General features: G+C 35.8%; 2 protein-coding genes across 3 annotated transcripts; one reads left to right on the top strand and one right to left on the bottom strand.

Moving 5' to 3' along the window:
- The first annotated feature begins 22 nt into the window (after positions 1-22).
- On the top strand, positions 23-2,825 carry LOC149709389 (uncharacterized). Its single transcript, XM_089864779.1, has 2 exons — positions 23-138; positions 1,730-2,825. The coding sequence occupies exon 2, from the start codon at positions 1,822-1,824 to the stop codon at positions 2,719-2,721; it is 900 nt and encodes a 299-aa protein (XP_089720905.1). The 5' UTR covers positions 23-138; positions 1,730-1,821; the 3' UTR covers positions 2,722-2,825.
- On the bottom strand, positions 2,808-19,058 carry su(f) (cleavage stimulation factor subunit su(f)). 2 transcript variants are annotated; one of them, XM_089864754.1, is made up of 20 exons: positions 18,860-19,058; positions 18,557-18,763; positions 14,720-14,752; positions 14,556-14,653; positions 13,101-13,202; positions 11,531-11,657; positions 11,301-11,459; positions 10,504-10,585; positions 10,333-10,442; positions 10,152-10,268; positions 9,632-9,706; positions 9,408-9,551; positions 9,213-9,315; positions 9,084-9,153; positions 8,000-8,096; positions 7,813-7,917; positions 6,217-6,397; positions 6,054-6,148; positions 5,899-5,962; positions 2,808-3,541 (listed from the first exon to the last, which is right to left on the bottom strand). In XM_089864754.1, exons 1-20 carry the CDS (start codon positions 18,872-18,874, stop codon positions 3,324-3,326), a joined length of 2,202 nt encoding a protein of 733 aa, XP_089720880.1. In that variant the 5' UTR covers positions 18,875-19,058; the 3' UTR covers positions 2,808-3,323. The 2 variants fall into 2 exon arrangements, with proteins under 2 accessions (XP_089720880.1, XP_089720881.1); XM_089864755.1 differs by having other exon boundaries at positions 8,012-8,096; positions 18,860-19,057.
- Between the last annotated feature and the right edge of the window lie 195 nt (positions 19,059-19,253).

The raw sequence follows: 19,253 nt of genomic DNA, 5'->3' as shown, positions 1-19,253 counted from the left end.
TTAGTTTGTATTCATTGTAGTATAGAGAGTTGCACTTGATTCTACAGAGCGTTTTTCACGCGCATCATTAATCCATGTCAAAACTTCAGAAGTTTAACTTCTTCAAATTGGCCTAACTACTTGACTTGTCCAAGCAGGGTTGGCAAAAATTGAGTTTTTTTTAAAAAAAACAAAAGTTGTGTTTTTTATTGTTTAAAACACGATTTGTTGTTTTAAACTGTTTTTTAAACAAGTAGAAAAAAACAGTAAAAAACACAAAAAAACCTAGTTTAAAACATGTTTAAAATCACTCTTGCCCATCTAATAGCCTATATATTATACATCGCGGCTCTCCATTTAAGCCACTACTCCCGCTAGCGCAAGGCGCTTATTTTCACAGCCTACCTGATTAAAAAAGGTCTTGGTTTGGCCAAGACAGAAAAAACAAACAATGAGAGTGACGTTTATCAATTGACTGAAGATCCGATATTGCGATTTTTCTTTATTTATATAATTTATTCCTTAATCACAATTTAATTCAATCAACCTATTTAATTGTTAATCGATTTATTCCCTCCAAATTAATTGAAAAATAACATATTTGAGCTTTTTCAAGAACAAATTAGATTTTCCGAAATTATTTTATGAAATTAATTATTTTGAAGGTAGTGCGTGTTAAACGATCAATACAGAATATGTGAAATATTCTACTGACTGTTTAAAAAGAGCAAGAGCTCCTTAAATTTAGAATTTCAAGGTGTAAGAAATTATCCGTGTGGAATTAGAACCAGGGACCACTTGAACCCAAAGCGAGTATCATACAGCTTGACCAATGGACCACGAAAACGTATTGAGAAGAAAAACAAGAAAAGACGAAATCAAGAGCTCCTAAAATTTAGAGTTTGAAGGTGTAAGAAAGGGTCCTTGCCAGGGTTGGCAAAAATGTAGTAAAAAAAAGCTGTGTTTTTATTGTTTAAAACACGATTTAAAATTAGATTTTGCGAAAACATTTTATCATGAAATTAATTATTTAAAAGGGAGTACGTGTTGAGGGATCAAATTTGAATATTTGAAATGTTCTGCTGACTGTATTAAAAGATCAAGAGATCTTTTCAAAGCGAAAATATAATTTTTCAATAGCGCATACAAAATGAGGGTGATGGGTAAAATTGTTCAATTAACCCCAATGTCCAAATGCTTGATTTCTTTTGGGGCCACTTTTAAGGAATTTTCGCTTCCATACTGCAGAGTTTCTTGGTCAGAACTCATACATTTGAAACTTCACCACCCCTTTCTACTTTGTAGGCGCTTCATGTTTTCCGTTTACGGATTAAGCGTATTAATTTTAGCGCTGTCAAGGGCCTGGCTTTAAATATTTCGCGTAATCACTTTAGAACAGTAAAATGTACCAACAGTGTAGAAAAACGTTGTTCCTTTACCTTAGGTTAACGACAAAATAAGTTATTCTTAATCAAATTATTGAATATCAGTCTTCAATACAGATTGGTAACGGATAAATCAACTGGTAGGGTTTCCAAACAATTAAACACTCATATGAAACAGTCAAATTATTGCAAGGTTTTGACTGAAGCTTATTATTTCTATTATTATTCTAATATTTTCGCTCATTTTCAAACAAAACGAGTTTAAAATATTCGAAATTCCTCACCATAAAAAACATGTTTTAAACTGTTTGTTTAAAACGTTTTAAACAAACTAATGTTTTTTTTTCATGGCTGTTTAAAACAAGTTTTAAACCAAAGTTTAAAACAATTTGTTTAAAACTTGCCAACCCTGTGTCCAAGGGAGTAGCAGCTAGCTTCACAAAAATAAAGCTGTGATATGTCGTCTGACCTCTTCAACATCAATTTATTGGCGGAACTAAGACTAATGGCAAGCTTGTATCCCGGTCAATTTCGATTCATTTTTTCTGAAGTTGTCATGCGAGGGCGGCAATTTCAAGAAAGCAACAGTGGCAGAATTGTCACTTACTACATCAAGTTTGACCAATGCGTGTTTCTTAACAAAGGAGCAACTTACAAAGACTTTAAGGCTTTGGCCAACGAAAAGGGATATGATTTCCCATCCCTTTCAGGAGCCCCGGATGGATTGACTAAGTTCACTATGGTCATCATGGTTCCCAATGACGAGACTCACGTCACTGATTATGACATAACTGTTGAAATATTCAAAATAGTCGCGGCTGATTTGATTATTGAGAACATTATTGCAAAGACCAAGCAAATGGCCAGTCTGCCCATTGCGGGAAGTTGCGGCTATGGCAGACTTTCCCATCATTTGTTTGCGGTGATGACTGAAAAGAAAATTGGAACTGCGGATTGGGATGCGGCAGGGTGTGCGGCTTATGAACACCTGACACCAGAGATTCTTAAAGAAGTCATTGACGCTGTCAAAGGACTGGAGAAAGACGATCCTACCTCAATAACTGAACCCAAATCAGCTTTTTTCGCTCAGCTAACTGTCAAGGAGATTTGGCCAGTTGATGTCAACCGTTTCCCTGGCGTCCTTTACTACATTGGTGCACATGCACTCTTGTTGGATATGCGCCACAGAAGGATATCTCCAACCAAGCTAGTACCTGCCAGTCTGAAAATGTACATGAACATCGGAGCCTTTGCTTATTTCCGGAAAGCTTGTGCTGAACGGAAAGTGTCTTTACCTGCCAACTATGGCCATGTTCTTGATAATTTGCATAGGGCTATTGCTGTTTCGGTCATTTAACTGAAAACACACTGTAAACTTTGCTGAACATTAAGCCTATAATTATGACGAAATATGTATATTTCAACTTAAATAAATACAAAATCTTAAGTTTTCTAACAAAATTTATTAATACAATGACCATGACAAGAATTAGGGTACATTCTTTATTTTCGATAAAAAAAAATCTATTTGAGGCAATGTGATGAAAGTCCGGGATAAGAAAAAAAAAAAAAAAATCCTAAGGAATCACGTGGCTTCCAAAATTAAAATTCCGAACCGTTAAAGAGCTCCAACAACAATTCCTAATCACTGTATTCCCTAACCATTTCTAGTTAATCCATATCTGATTAGTATTTAAGCCTTGGCAAAAAATTGTCCTCAAAATCCATTGTTGGAACTCTTTAGCAGACGACACAAACCCCGGGGCCACGCGGCCCATTAATTGAAAAAAAAAAAAAAAAAAAAAAATAAGAAATCAATGAAGATGAAAAAGGATTTCAGGAGATGTCTTTTACAAATTAAAAAAACTTCACTCATGATTGATTGATAGTTCTACCTTAACACGCCGCGTTCGCGCGCATTTCTATATATTTATTAACAATTAGGCTTAACACAAAAGACTACTTGACTTTTTTCTGTTGCCTGGCGCGATAAATGTCCTTGATAGGTGGCGCCACATTACCATCTTCATCCTCACTATCGTCATTCATGGCGCTGACCTCGTTAAGGAGTTTCCTTTTTCTACCGAGATCACCGTGACCGTTTAATCCCATTATTGGGTTCTCGAAAAAATGAGCGGCCATTTCTTTTGGGTAGCCATTATCTCCGGGATGAGGGGCTAAAATTTGAGAGTAAAAATGTTTAGAACTCGAGGTCAAAACATTTTTACTATCGAGCACTCGACTCAAGACTAAAATCGATAGTGTGACCTTATTCCCGTTTGTGTGCCAAGGCTTAACGCGTGTTTTTAACTGACAAATCTTTATCAAAATGATGCGTCGTCTGCTTCAGAGTTGAAACGTTTCAATATTTCGACTCTGAAGTAGACAACGCATAGGGAGAGGCCTCGGGGGTGTGCCAAGGCTAAAGACGTCTTTTTTAACTGACAAATCTTTATAATAAATAAAAATGATGCGTCGTCTGCTTCAGAGTTGAAACGTTTCAATATTTCGACTCTGAAGTAGACAACACATAGGGAGAGGTTTCAGGGGTGTGCCAAGGCTTAAGACGTCTTTTTTAACTGACAAATCTTTATCAAAATGATGCGTCGTCTGCTTCAGAGTTGAAACGTTTCAATATTTCGACTCTGAAGTAGACAACCCATAGGGAGAGGCCTCAGGGGTGTGCCAAGGCTTAAGACGTCTTTTTTAACTGACAAATCTTTATCAAAATGATGCGTCGTCTGCTTCAGAGTTGAAACGTTTCAATATTTCGACTCTGAAGTAGACAACGCATAGGGAGAGGCCTCAGGGGTGTGCCAAGGCTTAAGACGTCTTTTTTAACTGACAAATCTTTTATCAAAATGATGCGTCGTCTGCTTCAGAGTTGAAACGGTTCAATATTTCGACTCTGAAGTAGACAACGCATAGGGAGAGGCCTCAGGGGTGTGCCAAGGCTAAAGACGTCTTTTTTAACAGACAAATCTTTATAATAAATAAAAATGATGCGTCGTCTGCTTCAGAGTTGAAACGTTTCAATATTTCGACTCTGAAGTAGACAACGCATAGGGAGAGGCCTCAGGGGTGTGCCAAGGCTAAAGACGTCTTTTTTAACTGACAAATCTTTATCAAAATGATGCGTCGTCTGCTTCAGAGTTGAAACGTTTCAATATTTCGACTCTGAAGTAGACAACGCATAGGGAGAGGCCTCAGGGGTGTGCCAAGGCTTAAGACGTCTTTTTCAACTGACAAATCTTTATCAAAATGATGCGTCGTCTGCTTCAGAGTTGAAACGTTTCAATATTTCGACTCTGAAGTAGACAACGCATAGGGAGAGGCCTCAGGGGTGTGCCAAGGCTTAAGGCGTATTTTTTAACTGACAAATCTTTATCAAAATGATGCGTCGTCTGCTTCAGAGTTGAAACGTTTCAATATTTCGACTCTGAAGTTGACAACACATAGGGAGAGGCCTCAGGGGTGTGCCAAGGCTTAAGACGTCTTTTTTAACTGACAAATCTTTATCAAAATCATGCGTCGTCTGCTTCAGAGTTGAAACGTTTCAATATTTCGACTCTGAAGTAGACAACGCATAGGGAGAGGCCTCAGGGGTGTGCCAAGGCTTAAGACGTCTTTTTCAACTGACAAATCTTTATCAAAATGATGCGTCGTCTGCTTCAGAGTTGAAACGTTTCAATATTTCAACTCTGAAGTAGACAACGCATAGGGAGAGGCCTCAGGGGTGTGCCAAGGCTTAAGACGTCTTTTTTAACGGGCAAATCTTTATCAAAATGATGCGTCGTCTGCTTCAGAGTTGAAACCTTTCAATATTTCGACTCTGAAGTAGACAACGCATAGGGAGAGGCCTCAGGGGTGTGCCAAGGCTTAAGACGTCTTTTTTAACTGACAAATCTTTATCAAAATGATGCGTCGTCTGCTTCAGAGTTGAAACGTTTCAATATTTCAACTCTGAAGTAGACAACGCATAGGGAGAGGCCTCAGGGGTGTGCCAAGGCTTAAGACGTCTTATTTAACTGACAAATCTTTATCAAAATGATGCGTCGTCTGCTTCAGAGTTGAAACGTTTCAATATTTCGACTCTGAAGTAGACAACGCATAGGGAGAGGCCTCAGGGGTGTGGCTTAAAATTGCTCCTTCCTTTTTCTACCAAAATGGCGGCGAACTTAATAGAGTGGAAAGCTAGGGGGGAATTAGTCTGATTGGCCAAGCAAGGGCGTGACGATTAGCTGGGGAAATATTACACCCCTTGGCCCACTCCCTATAGTTTTTACCCGGGGTTTGGCAGTTAGAAAATGCCCGTTAAGCCTTGGCAGATGAATCGCGAATAGGGACTTGGCAGTACTACGTCAGGTTACCTTCCACTAGTGCTAAAAAACATACCAGGAGGAGGGGCTTATGTAGCTTTCATTCTGTTAAAAAAAAACATACCATAATGGCGCTGGGGGCGGAGTTAAGCCCGAATTGCCAAGTCCCTATTGGTTAAATATTGAAATATTAGAAAAATTAATGCTTTACTTACGTTTCTCGGGAAGTGCCATATTTCTGAAACTTTCCATTAGTAAATCAACTCCAACAAATGGACCCTAAGAAAAAATGGCAAATAAATTTAATTAACGATAGATGGCGCTGCTGCGAAACAATATTTCATAATAATAATAATAATAATAAGCTTACGCGAAAACATCCAGGTGGCGGTAAAAGCGTTAATAATATGGAACAAACTGGAGGTGGAGGGAAAATTCCACCTGGAACTGGATGAGCACCACTCGCTAAATTATTAAACAGCGTTAAAAAACGAAACATGAAATACAATTAATATTATTGTAGGATATCATACGGTATATTTGTCTCGGTTTAAACGGTATCATTTGTCTAGTGTCTGGTTTGGGGAAAGCCGATTTAGGGCCAATGTCGTCATCTTCCTCAGCAGGGTTGGCTCCGTTCTCTTTTTTGACATTAGCGACAACCGAGAGTGACGTAGGAAGACCGACCACATTTGATACCGCACTTGTGACATTCTAAAACACAAATAGTACAGTTTAATTTCGGTGAAGTTATCGTGACGTCATATAGCCACCAGATGTCGCTATTCACATTAAGAAAGTCACGATGACGTCATACATTCCTTAATTGGACGCCAAATACATTAAAAAGGAGAAGGGTTTTGATGCAAATTTAATGATAGCTTATTTCATATTCTACTATCACTAAAAACGTCATAATGACGTAATACACGCCTTATCTCATTCGTTAATTGGCCACCAGATGTCACTATTCGCAATAACAAAACCCCGTAAAATGGGGTCAGATATTGCAGAAAAATCAGAATAAAGTTAATCTATTTAAATTAAAACCCTCATGATGACGTCATACACGCCTTATGTCATTAATTAATTGGCCACCAGATGGCGCTATTAGCATTAACAAAACCCAGTAAAATGGGGTCAGATATTGTAGAAAAATCAGAATAAAGTTAATCAATTTAAATTAAAAACGTCATGATGACGTCATACACGCCCTATCTCATTCGTTAATCGGCCACCAGATGGCGCTATTCAGAATATCAAAAACCCAGTAAAATGGGGTCAGATATTGAAGAAAAAATCAGAATAAAGTTAATCTGTTTAAATTAAAAACGTCATGATGACGTCATACACGCCCTATCTCATTAATTAATTTGCCACCAGATGGGGCTATTAGCAATAACAAAACCCAGTAAAATGGCGTCAGATATTGTAGAAAAATCAGAATAAAGTTAATCTATTGAAATTAAAAACCTCATGATGACGTCATACACGCCCTATCTCATTCGTTAATTGGCCACCAGATGTCGCTATTCACAATATCAAAAACCCAATAAAATGGAGTCAGATATTGAAGAAAATCAGATTAAAGTTAATCTATTTAAATTAAAAATTTCATGATGACGTCATACACGCCTATCTCATTCCTTAATTGGCCACCAGATGGCAGTATTCGCATTAACAAAATCCAGTAAAATGGGGTCAGATATTGTAGAAAAATCAGATTAAAGTTAATCTATTTAAATTAAAAACGTCATGATGACGTCATACACGCCCTGTCTCATTCGTTATTTGGCCACCAGATGTCGCTTTTAGCATTAACAAAACCCGGTAAAATGGGGTCAGATATTGTAGAAAAATCAGATTAAAGATAAACTATTCAAATTAAAAACGTCATGATGACGTCATACACGCCTTATCTCATTCGTTAATTGGCCACCAGATGTCACTAATCGCAATAACAAAACCCCGTAAAATGGGGTCAGATATTGCAGAAAATCATAATGAAGTTTATATAATGTCTTTTTCAATTAAATTCGTCAATATGACGTCATATCTCGATCCATAATTGGCCATTAGCAAAACCCAGTAAAAAGGGTTAGAAACTGTAGAGTACGGGAGTAACTTACCCTGTAGCCAATAGCTTTCAATTCTGACGTCGTACAAGGGTAGAGATTGAGGAATTTGTATCGGTCGACTAATAAGGCAGTTTCCCGTCCTTCGAATTCTTTTAACTAACAAAAAAGGTAGTTAGGAAAATCTATGTACTTTGATTATATTGATTTAAGAATATGAAAAGTCCTGTATAAATCGGACCTTTTCAATTACATTGGCTCTTCGTTTTTCAACTTTCACGATACTAGACAGATCTCCAATGTTTGATTCAAATTCTAGGAACTTGTTCCAAATTTCTCTGAAAATATGCGAAATATTTTTGGGGGTTTTACTCATAAATAGCCCGAAATTTTCCTATTAAACTTATCTAAAATAGTCCCGAATATCGACTATTTACAACAGTTATTAAGGACACTAAGATAGCTCCGAATAATACCTAACAATACTCCGAAAATAGGGCCGAATATTGCCTAACTATATACCGAAAATAGCCCCGATTATTGGTTAATAGTTCCTAGAAAATAGCCCACAATACTGGCTAATAGTACCCCTAAAATACCCACCGACTGTTGACTAATAATTCTCCGAAAATAGCCCCGACTATTGGCTTAATAATTCCCCGAAAATAGCCCCGACCATTGGCTTAATAAATGCCCAAAAATAGCCTAGAATATTGGCTAATAATTGCCCAAAAATAGCCTAGAATATTGTCTAATAATTGCCCAAAAATAGCCTAGAATATTGGCTAATAATTGCCCAAAAATAGCCTAGAATATTGGCTAACAATTGCCCAAAAAAAGCCTAGAATATTGGCTAATAATACCTCTAAAATACCCCTGACCATTGGCTTAATAATTACCCGAAAATAGCCCCGACCATTGGCTTAATAATTCCCCGAAAATAGCCCCACAATTGGCTTATAATTACCCGCAAATAGCCAGGACCATTGGCTTATAATTACCCGAAAATAGCCCCGACCATTGGCTTAATAATTCCCCGAAAATAGCCCCGACCATTGGCTTATAATTACCCGCAAATAGCCAGGACCATTGGCTTATAATTACCCGAAAATAGCCCCGACCATTGGCTTATAATTCCCCGAAAATAGCCCCGACCATTGGCTTAATAATTCCCCAAAAATAGCCCCGACCATTGGCTTAATAATTCCCCAAAAATAGCCCCGACCATTGGCTTATAATTCCCCGAAAATAGCCCGGACCATTGGCTTATAATTCCCCGAAAATAGCCCAGAATATTCGAATATGCCAATCCTTATCATACTTACATGGATTTTTCGGGCGGCAACTGACCAGATGTTAAAACTCTTTCAAAAAGAACCCTCGTATTATTATCCTCTGAAAAATTAATTTAATTATAATTAAGTGTTAAAAATTATTACCTAACTATACTTAACCATTTAAATGCGAAAGATAGTCAATATAAGCTAAGATATAACTTGGACTATCGCCATATTTTTTGAGACCAAGTTCAAATATTTTGAACGCTACATTTTTATCCTATAAAGATTAATTTAAAACTAAGATTTAAATAATTGTAATTAATTTTAAAGTAAATTAAAATTAATTAATCTAATAAATGACTTTCTTACTTTACTGCAATAATATTCCATAAGGGCAGCGGCAACGTAAACGTGATGTTTTGTTCGATTATCTTCCCTGGCTTTTTTAAAAACCAGTCGCGCCGCTTTGATGCCTTCAGCGCGTCGTGCGAACTTCATATTTTGAATATAGGCCTAAAAACCAAAGGGGTAATGACGTCATTACGTCTATTTCATAACTAAAACTAAATCTGGTGTAATCAATGCTTAATTACCAAGGTTGGATCTACATCAGTCAAATCAATGAATTTTGTGTAAATTTGATGAACTTTGTCGTATTTCATTCGACTCTAAAAAGTTCAAAGAGTTCATTTCATAATTAAATCGATTTTTAATTAAATATTTAATGTTAATTAATTTAATCGTTAATTTCAATTAATTTAATGTTAATTTCAATTAATTTAATGTTAATTAATTTAATGGTTAATTTCAATTAATTTAATGTTAATTTTCATTAATTTAATGGTTAATTTTCATTAATTTAATGGTTAATTTTCATCAATTTAATGGTTAATTTTCATTAATTTAATGGTTAATTTTCATTAATTTAATGGTTAATTTTCATTAATTTAATCGTCAATTTTAATTAATTTAATGATTAATTTTAACTAATTTAATCGTTAATTTTCATTTAATTACTTATTAATTCTATTAATTTAATCGTTAATTTCAATTAATCGTCAATTTTAATTAATTTAATTGTTAATTTTATTTTAATATATGAACTTTTCTTACCTCTTCAAAATCAGCATAAGCAAAATATAAAAGCATGTTATGTTTTAAAAGTGACGTGGTCGCTCTTTCATACATCGTCGACGCTTCGTCACTGAACATTTTACCGGCGTTTAAATCCTAAAATATTAATTAATTTTTCAATTTTTCGTAATTAAATCCACAACTAACATTAATTTCTTACTCCTTTTTCCGTTAAATGTTTACTGGACTGTTCTAAAAAGAGAGCTGCTTCGTACCAAATATCAGGATGGTGACCCAAACACAGAAGGCATTGTTCATACGCGAACATAACTACCAAAAAACACATTTAAGTTAATTAGGATTAAACTAATTAAAGCTATTTAATATTTACCTCTTTTAGTTATGGTTGCGTGATCTTCGGTTCTCAATGGGTTGCCCTTTTCCCATTGGATATATTTTTTCCATAAATCCACCTTTACAAGCAGAAAACACTGTTATTAAGCCTTGGTTGCTTAATATTAAGCCTCGGTCACTTAATATTAAGCCTCGGTCACTTAATATTAAGCCCCGGTCAATTAATATTAAGCCTCGGTCACTTAATATTAAGCCTCGGTCAATTAATATTAAGCCTCGGTCACTTAATATTAAGCCTCGGTCACTTAATATTAAGCCTCGGTCACTTAATATTAAGCCTCGGTAACTTAATATTAAGCCTCGGTCACTTAATATTAAGCCTCGGTAACTTAATATTAAGCCTCGGTCACTTAATATTAAGCCTCGGTCAATTAAAATTAAGCCTCGGTCAATTAAAATTAAGCCTCGGTCACTTCATTTTTAGGCCTCGGTCACTTAATATTAAGCCTCGGTCACTTGAGGTAAGCGTAAACCTAATAACTTAAAATCTAATCCATTTAAATCATATTCTTTAATCGTTAATTATTAAAAATAAAGCTTTTCCGGGGTAAAATAAACATTAATTGACATAATTAAGCAGATATTTTTAGATAATTGTCTAAGATTATTGTTTGGTTCCGAGGAAGTAAGCTTAAACCTAATCGTGTTACATCACGACGTGTTCACCTTAACTATTAAAAATAAAGGTTGTCCTTGGTAAATTAAACATTAATTAGCTTAATTACGTGGATATTTTTATACAATTAAGAAAGATTTTTCTGCAACTCTCAATACCTGTTTGGCTTCATCGGCAGTTCCCTGTGGCGGTACTGAAGGGGCGTTTTTATTCAATCCCCTCGTAACCGCTTCATATTCTTTAGCAACTCTACGCGCGTTCATATAATCTCTGCTACGATCCATAATCATTTTTTCCGCAATAATTGGATTGATGCCCTAAAAATTAACGGATACATTTAGTCACGTGGTACGAAAAAAAACATCCCATTAAATTCAGAGTTATTAACCTGTTCGTATGCTATGTAATCTTTCCATAAGGTCTCGATATTTATCATAGGATTGACGATACCACGTTGATATATTTTTCTAACCGCTGTAATTCTTTGATTTTCAGCATATGAGCCAACAGCTTCCCTGATTTGATATGATTTGGGTTTGAATTTATTCATTTATTATATTCCTTATTTAAAAAGTAGTGATGAGCACAGACTGATATGATATCGGGTTCGGGGGATGATATGGCAATTTAATCGATTACTAGGTTAGAAGTTAATTTACCGAGCTATCGCTTAATAATCGGTAAAAATCGCTTGATAATCGGTAAAAACCGCTCTATATAATCGGTAAAAACCGCTCTATAATCGGTAAAAACCGCTCGATAATCGTTAAAACCGCCCGATAATCGTTAAAAAAACCCGATTATCCGTAAAACCCGCTCGATAATCGGTAAAATCCAGTCGATAATCGGTAAAAGCCGCTCGATATTCGATAAAAACCGACCGATAATCGTTAAAAAAAACCCGATAATCCGTAAAACCTGCTCGATAATCGGAAAAATCCAGTCAATAATCGGTAAAAGCCGCTCGATATTCGATAAAAACCGACCGATGATCGATAAAAACCGACCGATGATCGTTAAAAACCGCTCGACGATCGTTAAAAACCGCTCGACAATCGGTAAAACCCGCTCGACAATCGGTAAAACCCGCTCGACAATCGGTAAAACCCGCTCGACAATCGGTAAAACCCGCTCGATAATCGGTAAAAACAGCCCGATAATCAGTAAAAACAGCCCGATAATCGGTAAAACCCGCTCGATAATCGTTAAAAAAACCGATAATCGTTAAAAAATACCCGATAATCGTTAAAAAATACCCGATAATCGTTAAAAAATACCCGATAATCGTTAAAAAAAAACGATAATCGTTAAAAAGTGCTCGATAATCGGTAAAAACCACTTTATAGTCGGTAAAAATTCTTCGATATCGGTTACATTGGGTAAAATAATCAGTTACCTCGCGGAGTTTAAGAAAACGCTTAAAATCGGTATTGGTTCCAATTAAACATTGATATCAGCATAAGTTAATTATGCCTCTAAGTACACAAATCGCTTCCACTTCTATGGCAATAGTGTTTGTCTGGCTCCCTTTAATGAAACCCTATACTCTCTCCGTATCATTTATCACCTCAACTTCAATACAAAATTTTGCTACCTAGCCTAGCGTTTCTTTTATCCCTTTCAGAATGTTTAAGGACTGAAACCGCCTCTATCTCACCAGAGAGAGAGAGGGATTTGGGGTTGCTCAAGTAAAATTCGTTCCCCCCCCCCCAATGCCTGTCTATACGAAACGTAAAAATCTCCTTTATTCCACTGGATGATTTTTTTCGGCTGCACCGCGACAGAAATTTCAAAATTTTCTCTCTTCGGATCTTAGCGCTATACGAGTTCTGACGTCACAGAAGCCTGCAGAAGATGCCCAGTTTTAACCCGTATTTGTGTACTTAGAGGCATTATTAACTTATGATATCAGCCATCACTTCTTAAAAGTTTAGATACATAAATATATTACTACTTACACTCCTTTTAAGAATACGATATAATCATTCCATACAGGATACGACATTATATCCATGCCCATTTTATCCAAAGCAAAATCGTAGGCTTGTGCCATTTTTTCTCTGTACGATAAATAATTGAAATAGGTGTTTGACATAAAGATTTATTATTTTTAAAGGGAAAATAGCGTATAATTAGATCACAATTTTAAATTTTGATCGAAACATTTATAAAACAAATATTAGCCGCTAGGTACAAATCTTAGCCACCAGATGGCGTTGTTTTCAGAAATGTTTATATCGGTTTACCCTACATAATCTGTGTCACCATCTTAAATTATAAAACGACACTGCTTCTATAGTGGGCGTTCACACTCTAGGCCCTAATGAACGCCAGTCGGGAGATAAAGATCTTTGCCACAAGATGGCGGCAACAATTTTCAGAAATACCTATTGTAGTTTAAATAACCTTTGTAGCGACATCTTAATTCTTAAATTAAAAGGTTATGACCTCTTGCTATAGTAGGGCGTCGTACGCGGCACACTCTATGGAGCGAAAGAGCCAATCGTGATTTACATATCTTCGCCGTCAGATGGCGTTATGTTGTGTTAATTATCTATTGCGGTTTAAATAACCTTTCAGGCGACATCTTAAATTAAAAGGCTATGACCTCTTGCTATAGTAGGGCGTCGTAGGTGGCACACTATGGAGTGAAAAAGCCAATCGCGAGTTACATATCTCCGCCGTCAGATGGCGTTATGTTTTGTTAATTAATAGATATATTGCGGTTTAAATAACCTTTCTGGCGACATTATATTAAAGAAACCGAAACTTAAACGTTGTCCCGTAACTTTAAAGTAACAGGCGGCTCCATTATCACCCCTAGCATGCTGGCTAATCTTCTGGACACGAATTTTACATTGCCAAAGGCAGGAACCAATCAGACCTAATGCATTAGGCCCCATTGGTTCCTACCTTTGGTTTAACTAGCCTTTGTCAAGCTTAGCCAACGTATAGCAGAAAAGGCATCTTTCAGGGGCACCAACGGAGCCGCCCTTTGCTTTAAAGGGCGACGTAGTCTATTAGGGTTCGGACGAAATTTTAATATTGAAAATCCCTGATTTGTCCAGCTTTTCCCTGACCAAATTTTACCAATATCCCTGACCATTTTAAGTACGTGTTTACCAGAGCCCACTTCATAATTACACCTGTCCCATATTTATCATTGCTCGAAGCATGGCGTGATACACTAAACAAAATCCCTGACTTTTTCCGCCATTTTCATAGGAACCCTGTCTATGGAGCAAACGCCATCTGGTGTGAAAAATATCCGTAGCTCCGTATTTAAACTATGAAATTAAATGATACTAGGCTATCCTCTAAATTATAAAAATGACTGTCGAGCTCAAATTGGCGAGTTCACACATTGGACAAATAACGATTTAGTGGCGCCATCTTTAGGCCAGTTTTCTAACCTGTATGTTGGGAGACTGCCCTTGGTTTCTTTGACGTAGTTGAGGTAACATCTCCACAAATCAATGCTTAGTACTTTAATTAGGCATCGTTGGAAGAGCTGACAGATTTGAAATGTACGCTAAATGAAGTTCCGGTCATATCTAAAGAAATTACTATAATTTACCTTTTCGACGCGTTCGAAGTTTCTACTTTTCATCTAAAAATGAAAAGAATACAAAACAAAATATTTCCAAATTTAAAAAGAAAATTAAGATTAGTTAAGTGTTAATTTAAGTTAGCAAGTTCAAAATAAAATAAAATAAAATTTAATTTAATTTAATTGAAGTAATTATTATATTTGAATGTGCTAACTTATTTAAGAATAAAATGCCCATGTAATTTCAGTAATTACGTTCTAAAGGTTTATTGAAAACTTTTTTAAACATACAAACGCGATGCTCTGATAAAGATGACATTTAACTATTAATCCTAATTTATTCTTTCGCTTTAAATTAAAATGAAGTTAGTTAAGATCGTGATTAAAACGTTAATACGCAAGAAATATTCCTGTGGTATAAAGATGTACGTGAAATTGCATAATTTAATTTCTTTGAAACATAAAAATATAGGGTGGTAATGCCAACGGTAATTTAGAGAAACCATTGTTAAATTACCAATCATGAAAATCAGTAATACAAACTAATTTTCAGATTAAAATTAATGTCTACAATTCAGGGGTAAATTCGTTTTTATTGGTCATATCAGAAAAAAATACAGCTTGGGCTCCCATATATTCCATGTTAATGTCTATTCGGACTTTGTGGGCCGGGCTGGAGTACAATTTGTCACGCCCCATAATTCTGACGTCTTTTTAACCGCGACTTCAATGCAGGGTTCGGACCCAAATTTTTATATTGAAAATCCCCGATTTTTCCCGGTTATCCCTGACAAAATTTTGCCCATATCCATGGGACCATTATTATAAGTACGTGTTTACCAGAGCCCACTTCATGATAACACCTGTACCATATTTAGCTAGGCTCCAAGAAATCATGGTTTCATATACCAAATGAAACCTCTTACCTATCCCTGACTTTTAGGACAAAACTTTAAATCCCGGACGGACCCCCTTTATTTTCCAAATCCCCGACTTATCCAGGTTTAGCAGGTTCTGTACAAACCCTGTTCATTGGTTGGTAGCAACGCTAGTTCCTAGGCGCGCGCAAGGTGCAGCGAAATACATTATTCGCGAGGTAAAATTAGTCAAATGATTAGCCCTATTAGCTGACCATATCTATATCACAGAACGATGGAATGTCACGGAGATATCTCAGTTTGCTATAGCGTGTATTCCTACTCTCCTGAAAAATCACTCTCTGTCTAACATAAGTTCATATTACTGGGATGCCAAATGATTTCTAATGTATGTACTAAGCGCTAAGTCCATTTAAAACGACTTTAGCACCTTATAAAAACCGGTTTTTGATACAAACCAAGTACTTAAAAAGTTGTACGTGAAATTACTATAGGCTTGCCATTTTCACACTGAAAACTTATCATACTCTTCCATTCGGTCTTCCGTTAAAGCAAATGTCGGCATCTGTGGCACCCCTAACATCTTGGCTAATCTTCTACACACCCCTTGCCAAAGGCAGACACGAATAACTTAATAAGAACTCGTCCATGAGGGTGGAGCTCAAATTATACTTTATTAATCTTAGCGGGCCAGTCAAGTCCACCCCTCTACTATGGGAGCATCTAGTGGCATTTGTTTTAACTAAACCACAGCCGAGACTTGCATTGAAGGAAGAATGAAATGGTCAGACAACCATCTTTTTAATAGATTTCTATTGATAAAGTAACTTCAAAACCATAAATAAATCTTTCCAAAACATTTCCCTTCATTTTATTTTTTGAAAGTTTCAAAAATTGACGCGCAAAGTCTAAGACTGTTTTATATAATAAATAAAGAAATAATGAAAGTGACCAATTAGCCACAGCCTCCTCAAGTGCTTTATTGCGCAAAGAAAAGTGCGCGAGCCCTGTACTTCGAGATTCTTTTCCAAAAAAAAAAAAAAAAAAAAAAAAACCGTTGAAAATTCGCTAATTGTCTTGGAAAAACAGTCCATGGCTTAGGAGCCAACTTAATTTTGAAAGTTTCGTAAAATAATATGAAATTAACAGAAAGGGTTTTTGGTGGAAGTTTCATTAATGATTTTAATGTTATTTATCAATATGAAAGCATTAAAAAATGGTTCTCAAAAAATTTCAGTCTCCCTTTTAAGTCCTGTGGTCACAAACACAACAGGGGCCAGTCACACTCTTATTCCTTGCACACCAATTACATCATTAAGTCTTTACAAGTTATGAATTATAGGGCACTATGGCAACACCTTGAAAATAAATCTAATCCCAGCGCCATCTTAAGTGTCTACGGAGAACAACACTCAAACCTACCTTTCCTTGTATAAAACCAATTTGGAAGGTTGAATGACCAATTTCAAAAGGCTCATAACTGTATCCCACAAAAGTAATTTATCATCTTGCACCTCATATTTTTAACCCACTTCATCTAGATTACATTATCAAGTTAAATTACTTTTAAGGAACCACAGTTATGAACTAAAAATGACCTTTTGCCATGAATATGCCTCAATAAGTGAACTAGCAACTTGGCTCAGAATGCATTAGCATTAAGATAAGAAAAGTCTTTCGACAAACATTAAAGGGTGGGTAAAAATTATTTCAAACGCGTCATAGACACGTGACTGAGGAAAGGTGTGCCTAGTTTATTCTAGCACTTCGAGAATCAATACCATTGATGTATTAATGTTACATAACCAATTTGTCCAATCGAAACACTTGTTGTATTCTTATATTGGAGGTGAAAAGCGCCAATTTAGCTTCCAAACCCGCACTAAAGTAAACGCAGACATCCTATCATTAAAATCTAAGACACAAAACAACAATAACTCAAAGGCCTAACAATGAAAACTAGTATACAATATGACTAACATATCCATCTTCTTCATTCAATAAATGATTTTGAAAATTCGAAATTATATACACATATCCAATAAGTTACATGATGGTTGTTAATTTAGGGAGGGCTATTTGTATAACGCCACAAAAATAGGCCTAATAATCCGGAATACGTTGCTTTCAGACAAGGAGGATTGATACCATTTATACCCGGAGGATGGGCTACTGGTGTAAATGGTATCGATCCTCCTAGCCTGAAAAACTATGTATATTAGCTCATTGGGTCAAAGGTTATTTGTTAATGTTTAAAGTACAAGACGGGGTTATAAGTGAAAAGTCTAATTAATTACTAAGGGCAGGTTTCCCATGGGTCAACAGCTTTTACAGAGACCAGGGTTTCCACTAGAGCCACCTTTGACTCCTCCCCTTTCCCTCAAAATGGTAGACAATTTTAGGAACTATACTTGAGGAGTTTCCCTATTAGATAAACAAGGGCCTGATTATTAAGTTTTCAGTTTTTTTCACCTATTTTTGCATTCCCAATTAGTGCCATTCTGAGCCAAGTGTCCGTTACGGAAACGTTTAAACCAGTAGGATGTGTGAAAAGTAAATAAATTTGTTGATAAACTTATCGAGTAAGAGAGAAAATGACAAGACACCAATAAATTGAGACTGGACTCAAAGAAAATGAGGCGTCACACAATAATAATAATATTTTCCCCCCGAACGTTTTTTTTTAAAAAAAAATAATTTTGTTGTTTCAATATTAACAACCCAATTTTTCTTTGAAAATTTTCTATCATATGAAAACCCAACTTTATTGGTTCGGTTTTATCATCAAAACATAACCAAAACGATAAAAAGTAATACACTAAAAACAAGGTTAAACACCCAAAGAGAACGCTGACCTTCAAAGGCTACGCTACGTTAACGGAACCCAAAATGTTAATGTTAATATTAATATAAGAATTAAATTAAAGCATTCTCTTTAGGCTTAGTTTAACTATGAAAAGAAATAGGTTTTAAATGAATACGAGACCTCATGTTCTATGTATAACTTCCAGTATCTGCCAGCGCTCGGAAACTGTTGGATGAGTTTCTCGTAGATTGGACGAGCATCCTCTATTTTCTTAGTTTGAGCGTCCCTAATCAGAATACTCCACGCTTCAACGTCAAAAGGTTTTTGTTCCAGACGTTTTTCGGCCTTTTTCAGTCTATCAGGAATATATCCTTGACTATTTGGGTCCTAAAATTAATAGTGTTAATATAAATTCATTAACAAACACTTAAAAAAACAAGGCCAAGGCTTAGAGTATATTTTCAATTATATGATTCTACTCACATCTTTATTAGCCATTATTTACAAAACGGCAGTTTTCAAATATTAAGATTAACCCTAATTGAATGATTTATATCTATCTAGTCTAAATAAAAGCTAAATATTTTAATTAACACCAGGTCCAAGCGTCCAGTAGTTGTAGCAAAAACGGATTAGTTAATTATCAGTCAGCCATTAACAAATAACAACATCAATATTGGCAAAGAGTATCTCATTGGTGTCAGGGCCGGAAATAAGCACAGGTCACTGGACATTGTCCAATAAAATTTTAAAATGTCCCATAATTTTGTTAAAAACATAGAGGGCTACTGGACAGTTTGACCAATAAATTTTCCGAAGTTTTGATAGCTTGACTATGGAGATTTGATACTATTTTTGCACACTCCAGTGGACAATG

Source organism: Phalangium opilio, unplaced genomic scaffold (genome assembly GCF_054372755.1).
Source record: "Phalangium opilio isolate 3A_F unplaced genomic scaffold, DU_Popi_V2 ptg000013l_1, whole genome shotgun sequence".
Classification (NCBI taxonomy): Eukaryota; Metazoa; Arthropoda; class Arachnida; order Opiliones; family Phalangiidae; genus Phalangium; species Phalangium opilio.
Note: the sequence above shows the minus strand (reverse complement) of the source record. Positions and strands in the feature narration are given on the sequence as shown.